Raw genomic sequence first — 10,159 nt, forward strand, 5'->3', positions numbered from 1 at the left:
CTGGTACTGCAAGGGGAAGGCTGTTCATATTTCCAGATCATATTTCCTCAGTCTTTCAACCTGTCCTGTTTCCAGTGCCACCTTCACCCTTACTGTATCCTACAGTGCAAATCAGATTGCTTCTCAGCTTTCCCCACTGCTGGTTTAGGATTCTACTTCTTCAGTTTGCTAAATCCCAGTCTTCACCACATCTCTGTCTACTTTATAGCCTCCAAATTATATCTCACTTCCAATTTGCTTTATCGCTGTAGTTTGTGCTTAAAAAGCATTGCCCTCCCCTACCCCCCAGGTACTATCACTAAAGTAGGGTTATAGGAAGGAGCTGTTGTAAAAGCATGGCTTCAGATTACTTTTTTCTAAAACCAGCAATGTATTTGCATTTAATTGAGAAGGAGAGAACTGTCTATCAATCTCACTAATACTCTACAACTTCTCTGGGTTTTCTCCATTAGGTGTGCTTTTGACTGTAAATTTAAAAAGATAAAACTTAACCTCCTGTGAGGAGTTCCCATCGTGGCTCAGCAGAAATGAATCTGACTAGTATCCACAAGGAGACAGGTTTGATCCCTGGCCTTGCTCAGTAGGTTAAGGATCTGGCGTTGCTGGGAACTGTGGTGCAAGTCGTAGATGCAGCTCAGATCTGGTGTTGCTGTGGCTGTGGTGTAGGCCAGAGGCAACAGCTCTGATTCAGCCCCTAGCCTGGGAACCTCCATATGCCACAGGTGTGGCCATAAAAAAGAAAAAGAAAAAAAACCCTTGACTTACCTCCTGTTTTATTAAGAGACAATCAGGAATGTGTGCCAAATTAAATGCATTTTTTAACATTTCTCAAGATGATTCCATACTGTTTCTCTTTCAATCGATTAATGTTTATGGTATGTGTTTGTACATGTATGTGTGTATACTTATTGCTGAACCATCACTGCATTTGTAAAAGAAACCTTACAGGATCTTTATGATGTTGAACTTAAAAAAAAATAAAAAGAGCTTACCTTAGGTATCATTGACATAAATGAACTGCACATATTTAAAGTGAACATTCACAAGTTTTGATATAAGTATATGTTCATGAAACCATTACCAGTAGTATTATATTTTTGATGCTTAAATTAATTTGCCAGTGTATTATTTAGAATTTAAGAATATTTTTAGAATTGCAGTTGCCCATTGTCCTTTTTTTGTGCTCTCATAGGTTTTGGTATCAATTAAACTAGTGATATATATCAGATTTATGATTCAGATATTAAAGGTAGCAAACTCACATAACTTATCTAGGGTAATCTCTGAATGCCAAGACCTAATTTCACACTTCCTTCAGGCTCCTAGTTGTTTGAACTTTAGCAGGGTATATAATGTCTCTACACTCAATTTATTCATACATATAGCAGTGGTAATACTAGTAAAGCTATGTGAAGATTAAATATGACAATTGTAAGGTGCTAGGAAAATAGAGCTAACTAAAATTTATATTGATCTAACTGCCAATATTATTTGATTTAGTATCTATTATCTTTTCCATTTCTATTATATTCTTTACTTCCATTTTATTTCTTTTTGTTATTTCTTCTGTTGTACTAAGGAAGTCTATCTTACGTTACACTGCAGCCTCAGTTATTTCAATTTATGCTGTGTCCTGTTTTCCCTTTCTGCTTCTTTCTGATTTTAAATTCTGCTACCATGTTTTTCAGCCTGGTGAAGCAATTCCTTTTCCTCTTGTATTCCTTTCCATTCTGTAACATAGAGGCAGTATTTTCCTGATCATCGTGGAGAATATAAAGGGAGTGTCTTCACAAATCCTCTGTTTATTGCCATAGATCTGTTTCCTAAGGAAATGAATTCATGATGCACCATAGGCAACATTGCCTGGCCTCGTGAAAGGATTTTTATTAGCATATTTCTCTGTAAGAGAGAGAGAGTTACACTGTCCTTGTATTGACATCAAGTAATGCCATTTTTTTTTTTTTCTTTTTGGCTGCTCTGCGACATACAGAGTTCCTGGGACAGGAATCAGATCCCAGACGCTTGCAGCAATGCTGGATCCTTAACCCACCATGTCTGGCTGGGGATTGAACCTGAGTCCTAGTGCTCCCAAGATGTCGATCCCTTTGAGCCATAGCAGGAACTCCTATTATGACAATTTTTAGGAGACACTATATGAAGATTTCCTAGAGTCTCATGAATATACATCCATCTGAATAGATATTGGTGTAATTTACTAGTTATATGAACTTGGGCAAATTAATTAACCTCTCTGTATGTCAGTTACTTTATGTATAAAATGGAGATAATGATGGTACCTATAAATAGGACTATTGTGAGGATTAAATGAGGATAGACATGTAAAGTGATTAAACGGTGAAGACGCCGATTAGTCATTTGAGGGTCCAATAAATGTCAGCTCTTATTTGTATCCTTATTGCTTTGAGGCAGATAAGACACTGAAGTTAGCTCAGGTCATGCGGTGAAATTATACCACCAACTCTAATGACTTTCCTATACTTTACTGCTGCCTTTACGTACAAGGGAGATATAAAATAAGCTTTAATACTATGGAGGATATAAGGTAAAGAGGCCATCGCAGTATTAGGGTGTGGAGAGATAAGAGCGGTGTGTACCTGGTACAAACAATAAAATGTCATTTGTAGGCTATTTAAAAACAGTAATACAGTCAACTAAAACTCTACTTTTTATGATCATCATACACTTGTAATTCAGTAATAAGATACTTCTTTCATGGGAGCAGACAGTTCCCATCCTCTTCCCTCATGGTATGCTGTACATACAGGGAATATGAGACATTTTTTGCCTACCCAAGTTTGCCTGCAGCTATTATTGGATATAAGCTTAGAAATTTAGCACCAATTTAATCAATTATGTAAAGTAACTTTTTTTCTCATATTCTTAAGATATTGCTTTTATACCCTGGAAAGCATTTTAGCAATAATAATGATGCATTTATTTTCAGTACTTCGGGTTGAAGTATTAGCAACTCCTCTGTAAACTTGACCCTGAGCTCCCTTGAAACTAAAACAGCTTGCAAATATCTTGGTGATATGTAATCTGAAGAGAAAGTGTGTCTTGTGGGATTGAGGAACCTGGGGGGCTTCTTGGAAGTTTTTGGACCCCTCTATCCTTCTTTGAACTTCTTTTTTCTTCTGTAAGATAACCTTTGCCGTTATTAAAGCTTTAGGGACATCTACCCTGGAGAGTATTGTGAATCCTTTTAATTACTTGACCTTGTGTAATCAATTCATTGTTTAAAAAGACAGAAAAGAGGAGTTCCCCTTGTGGCTCAGTGAGTTAAGAACCAAACGTAGTGTCCATGATGATGCTGGTTCCATCCCTGGCCTCATTCAGTGGGTTAAGGATCCAGCATTGCTGCAAGCTGTGATGAAGGTCACAGATCCAGTGCAGCTGTGGCTGCAACTCTAATGGGACACCTAGCCTGAGATTTTCCACATGCTGTAGGTGTGGCCCTAAAAAGAAAAAACAAACAAACAAAAAAACAAAACCCAAAATTTCAACCATTCTAGCTGTTTAGTCCTACAAAACTACATTGTTACATTTTTCTTAAAATCACTAGATAAGGAACTCAGAAGAATTTTTTTAAAAAATCTTCAACTCTGAACTGCATGTCCTCTGGTTTCAAGCCCCTGAACTAATCACATCGGTTTATTTCTTTACCTCTACTAATATCATTGAAAAATTAAAATGGAAAATTGAGTCCCAAAAAAGTGGCTCAACAGACATACCTCAATAAAATAGTGTTAGAAAAGGAAACAGGAGGGAAGAAAAAAATTTGAAACTCAGGGAGAGTAATATTAGAAGTAGGAGGGGTGGAGGACACGGGTGAAAGTGGTCAAAAGGTACACATTTTAAGTTATAAAAGGAATAAAGCATGAGTATGCAATGTGTAGCATGGTGAATATAGTTAATAATACTGTATTGCATATATGAAAGTAGCTAGGAGAGGTGTTCCCATGCAATGGGATCAGAGGCATCTCTGGATTGCTGGGATGCAGGTTCGATCCTGACTGGCACAATGGGTTAAGGATCTCGTGTTACTGAGGCAAAGTAATGAAAAATAATTTAGGTAGTTAGTGTAAAAACATGGGCTTCGATATATTCTTTTATATAGTTGTTGATTAATATCTATGATTTGGGAGTTCCAAGAAATAACATTCTCAGGCCTGTTTTCTATAGAAATTATGTTTGCTTTACATCTAGGTGGACATTAATCTCTAATTCACCCCTTGATTGATAGGGAAGGAGTGAGAGGAATGGCGACTCCCAGTCTAGGGGAAAGAAAAACAAAGTAGCCATAAAACTTATGGGGCATATCCATCTCTAAGACCCCTATTGGATAAGGCTTGATATAGGTGACTGGACAAGACCAATGGGAAAAAGGAATGATGCCAGGACCCTATGTTCAAATCCCCATCCTTAAGACAGAAAAACCTCCATAGAACAATAGAAAGGAGGGAACTCTTCCTCCCCTTTCCAGTGTCTGTCCTGGGAGCTATTTGCTTTCCTGCAATACAGACTTTTGCTTCCTTGCCACCTGCATGTTCTCAAAGTTCATTCTTCGGCTCCGTGAACAAGAACCTGGATTCTGGTAACATCTTTCTCGTATCATTACCATAGCTGCTGGGTAGGTTGCACATGAGGCTTGGATCTGATCCCTGGCCTGGGAACTTCCATATGCCAGGGGCTGGCAAAAAAAGAAAAAAAAAAAAAGGTAGCTAGGAAAGTGGATCTTGAAAGTTCTCATCATAGGAAAAAAAAAATGTAACAATGTATGTTGACATGTCGACTGACTTATTGTGATGATTGTTTTGCAATATATACAAATATGGAATCATGTTGTATACCTGAAACTAATATAATGTTATGTCAATTATACATCAATAAAAAAGTAAGAAATGTTGTAAATTAAAAATATGATTTCTGGAATTACTTCACTTAGTATGCGTCTCTAGTTCCATCCACGTTGCTGCAAATGGCATTATTTTGTTCTTTTTTATGGCTGAGTAGTATTCCATTGTGTTTATATACCAAATCTTCTTAATCCATTCATTTGTTGATGGACATTTGGGTTGTTTCCATGTCTTGACTATTGTGAATAGTGCTGCAATGAATGTACAGGTGCATGTATCTTTTTCAATGAGAGTCCACCTGCTGCACTTTTCTTGGTGACATTGAGGTCCCCTCTGCCTTGGTTGATCTCCCCGTCGATAAGGTGGCTTCCCAGGGTGTGGGTTCCTTTTCTCTTTAACAGCTTCCCTCTCAGGAGGGCTAGTCCTGTCCTGATTGCTCTCTCTCTCTCTTTTCTTTTGTCTACCCAGTTTTGTGGGGTGTTTCTTGCCCATTTTGGAGGTTTAAGTTCCGATAGCATTCAGTAGATGTTCTGTGCAAATTGTTCCATGTAGATATGTTTTTTTGATGTGTTTGTGGGAGGATGTAAGCATGACATCTTAATCCTGCCTTCTTGATCCTTCTCCCCATCTTGATCCTTCTCTTGTTTTTCTAATTTTTAAAAATTTAAATGCCTCTGATTGGGTCACAAATCCTCTGTTTTGCTGCACTCTCCACCCTTGCCTATTTTATCATTCTTCACACCATTAGTTTTTATTAGTTTTGTGGTATTTGAGTTTGTGAACGATGTTTGCACCCTCAAAGCTGCGATTGTTCCCATTCTAATAGCGCTTGCCACCATTCTTCTCAAAGACAGTCACTCTTCTAGTGATAGTTTTACTTCTTCTTCTTTTTTTTTTTTTTTTTTTTTGCTTTTTTGCTTTTTTGCTTTTCAGGACCAAACCTCAGCACATGGACATATCCAGGCTAAGGATTGAATCAAAACTACAGCTGCTGGCCTATGCCACAGCCACAACAATGCAGGATCGGAGCCACATCTGCAATCTACACCATAGCTCATGGCAATACTGGATCCCTGACCCACTGAGCAAGGCCAGGGATCAAACCCTCATCCTCATGGAAACTAGTTGGATTCATTTCTACTGAGCCACAGTGGGAACTCCCAGTTTTACTTCTTTATAAAAATGGATATGTAAACTGTGTTTGTGTTTGTGAGATTCATTCACGTTTTACCTAACTGAAATTTAGTTGCATTGTTTTATAGTATGAACACCACTATAAATATTCTTGCATATGTTCTTAGGTTAATATATGAAGAAATAAAAATTTTTTTTTCACCCAGAGCCAGTCATATGGTAAGAGTTCTATAAATGTTACCTGTTATTAATATCAGTTATGATATTTTTATAATTAGTAAAATATGTGACTCAAATTTATAATTTCCCCACCAGATATTGAGTTCTTCCAAGTTAATTTACTGGCTCAACTAAAAAAATCATTGAAATATTTTTAAAAAGACATATCTGGCATATACAACATATCAAGAGCACGTATACAGTATATCAGTACCATGCTAAACCTTGACATATACAACAAGAGACACACACAACAAGAGGACATAAGCAAAAAATTAGTACCCCTCTAAACCTTGATAAGAACCACTCTAATTAGTACAGACATCCTTTATGCTAACAAAAGTGGTGAGTTCTGGCAAACTAAATTTCCTATGGAATACAGTTCTTAGGCTTACTGATAAGAGAATATAGTTGATGTCTTATGTCTTGACTCCAATAATGCTTCAAATATAGATTCTCTGGATACATGTGGACAAAACAGTAAATAAGAACTTTAGAATAGTGCAATTAGGTATGTTTGTAAGTGGTCAGATAACTCTGCTTAATGGTAGGCTATATGGCATGCCACAGTCCCTATTCTGGAAAATGTTCTGTTCCGTGTATCTTGGATAAAGATACATTTAGCTTGACTTCTAAAGTTTACAGTCTGTAAATTCTTACCTTAGATTATCTTCCACACTGCAGATACAAACACAGATTTTGGCAAGGAAAATGGAAAAGGAGTGATAAAATATCAATCCGTATTTGCATATTAGCAAACAAAAGATTATCTTGTCACTCATTGCCTCACATGAAAAATTGCAGCTTATAGCTATGGTAAAAAGAAGAAAACATCAAGTGACTGGACTAGATAAAAGGACCAGGACTGGTATTCACAGAGATAGGAGTGGCCGCTATACTACTTTAGAAGTCGTTGTTTTTATACCTGAGACAGATCCATGATCTAGATACCAAGCAGGGAATTTTAATATATTCAATGACACAGAGAATTTAAAGTCCTTGGATAACATACTTAAAATGGAAAAATGTGTGAGATAATGATTTATTTTTGAAATTATCTAGGGGTTATATCCAGTATGTGTTAATTACAGGCTAATTTTATGGCTAAAAAATATAATAAGGCCACTTCAGACTTTTTAATACTCTTCATAAAGTTTTTGCATACTTTTTTTGGCATATGACTTATTGTTAGATTTTTTTATATTTGTTGAGGTTATGGTAATTTTATCTTTTAAAGGAAGATTTTATTTTAAACACTGGTGGGTATGAAGAAATGGAACAGATTTTTGTAAATTTGTTTTATGTCCCCAAACCTTGCTGAATGAACACAATCATACTCTAACAATCTATTAAAGAATGTGTTTGGATTGTCTCAATGATGATCTGTGAATAAAAAGTCTTTTTTCTTTACAATGTCACTTATTTTATGTCATTTTCTTAGGAAATTCTAAATATCCTGGGCAAATATCCCCTCCCTTTCTCTCCTAACAATAATGATGGTAGTTAGCTTTTCTGTGTACACATTATATTGTAGTCTTATTTCTGTATCATTATTTCTTTCTGGGTTTTCACTGTTTTATGGATTTCCTTATGCTTTCCTTTTTTCATAGTAAATTATTGCATTTGGAAAAAGCTCTGACACACAGTAGGCATTCACAAAATGTAATCATTGAATAAGAACCAAATTAGCTTATTTCTCGAGTTTTCTGTGAAATACAGCTAAGATATTTGGATCCAAATGGTATAGGATTTCAGGTGTGGAGGAAAGTACAAATCAGTGAAAAAGAATCTGGCCCACATTTGCATGCTAACATATTTGACTTGAACATTTTCATCATCACCACAAGTGGAAATTTTCAGTCCGTGCCAGTGATAAATGGACACGCAAATGATTTGGCTTGAAAATCAGTAGCTCTTTCAAAGAAGTAAAACCATTTGCATTGAATGTACTTGAGACTGTATACCTTAGCAGGTCTCTCTGGATTATGATAGGCATTCCAATAAAAACAGAAAGACTTTCTTAGGTATCTCTGACACTGATTCCAACAGAAAGAGGTTCTGCTTAAGACTGGAATTGTAATAAAGGCTGTGAAGATAAGTATCAGAGATGGATGTTATTTTGCCACAGCTTCATTATAAATCTTGTGCTGAGATATAGTATTAGACGTTTGGATTTGTCTTTCCTGTGGAAATGTTCCCTACATTGAATACAATCTTTCTGATACTGTCAGTAGTGGAATTCATAATTGGAGCGTTGGGCAATGCATTCATTGGACTGGTAAACTGCTCTGAATGTATCAAGAATCAAAAGATCTCTTTAGTTAACTTCATCCTCACCAGCTTGGCTATCTCCAATGTCAGTCAACTGTTGGTGGCTTTGTTGGACTCATTTATAATGGGACTACCTCCATGTTTATTGCTCACTAACAAACTAGCAAAACCTATTACTTTGCTTTGGAGAATAACTAATCACTTGATTACCTGGCTTTCCACCTGCTTAAGCATTTTCTACTTCCTTAAGATAGCTCACTTCTCCCACTGCCTTTTCCTCTGGCTGAAGCGGAGAATGAACAGAGTCATTCCTGGGATACTTGTATTCTCTTCGGTCTTTCTGGTTTTTGACTTTCTACTGCTAGAAACATTTAATGATCTTTTCCAGAATACAGCATCTGAAAGTAATCTGACTTTAGATAAAAATCTCTATTTTAAAAGCCTGAGTCTCCTTAGCTTGACCTTTTTCTTTCCCGTTATTCTGTCCCTCATGTCATTGCTTTTTTTGTTTCTGTCCTTGGTGAAACACACCAGAAATTTGAAGCTTAACTTTGTGTGCTCGAGGGACCTCAGCACACAGGCCCATAAAACAGCCATGAAAATGGTGATGTCAGTCTTCCTCCTCATCATGGTTCATTTTTTTTCCGTACAATTGGTAAATTGGTTGTTACTTGTGTACTCTGACAACGAGTTCATAAAGTTCCTCATGTTAGCAGTATATGTCTTTCCCTCCGGCCACTCATTTATTTTGATTCTGGGAAGCAACAAACTAAGACAGAGAGCCTTGAAGGTACTGAGGCATCACAAAGCTTTGAAAAGAGAAAATCCATTGCCTTTACAGATACGCTTTCAAGAGTCTTTTCAAAGATAAAAACTTAATGAGGAGATTTTAAGGACCAATTTTTACTTCTACTGTTTTGTTTTCCTCTTGGGTTGCTTTAAGTATTGTTGAGCATAACTGAAATTTTCCCTAAAACAGGTTGCTTTTGATGATAATTCACACATGGTTAGCCAATATAGTTTTAAAGGTATTCAGCTTTTGTTTAAAACATGGGTTACCAATATTTTTAAGTCTCAAATCTTCTTTCAGAGAGAATCTATATTATTTAATTTTATATGCAAAATAATTATTTATTTTAAATAATTAAAATTATTTAATTTTATATTAAAAGATGTAATTTTATTTGTGGGAAAGGAGGCATGTAGCTCTTTAGAGATCAAGATAAATTAAAAACTTGACTAAGGAGAAGATCTACAAAATGTTGTTAGAAAAGTTAATTGAGCAATGGAAACCATAGGTGGGAAAATTATGGCCTCATAGGTTAAAAGTCTAACTTTTTTTTTTGTTTGTTTGTTTTTTTGTTTTGCTTGGTCTTTTGTCTTTTTTTGTTGTTGTTGTTGTTGCTATTTCTTGGGCCACTCCCGCGGCATATGGAGATTCCCAGGCTAGGGGTTGAATCGGAGCTGTAGCCACCGGCCTACGCCAGAGCCACAGCAACGTGGGATCCGAGCCGCGTCTGCAACCTACACCACAGCTCACGGCAACGCCGGATCGTTAACCCACTGAGCAAGGGCAGGGACCGAACCCGCAACCTCATGGTTCCTAGTCGGATTCGTTAACCACTTCGCCACGACGGGAACTCCTAACTTTTTTTAAA

At 36.6% G+C, this 10,159-nt stretch overlaps 1 protein-coding gene across 1 annotated transcript; it reads left to right on the top strand.

Annotated features, from left to right (window-relative positions):
- Window positions 1-8,421: 8,421 nt before the first annotated feature.
- TAS2R42 (taste 2 receptor member 42) lies at window positions 8,422-9,372 on the top strand. The gene has a single exon (XM_085024880.1). It carries the CDS (start codon window positions 8,422-8,424, stop codon window positions 9,370-9,372), a length of 951 nt encoding a protein of 316 aa, XP_084881006.1.
- The last annotated feature ends 787 nt before the right edge of the window (window positions 9,373-10,159 follow it).

This window comes from Sus scrofa, chromosome 5 (genome assembly GCF_054392235.1).
Source record: "Sus scrofa isolate SSC_HxYL_T2T_F1_AM1 chromosome 5, Sscrofa_HxYL_maternal_Yorkshire_Landrace_v2.0, whole genome shotgun sequence".
Lineage (NCBI taxonomy): Eukaryota > Metazoa > Chordata > Mammalia > Artiodactyla > Suidae > Sus > Sus scrofa.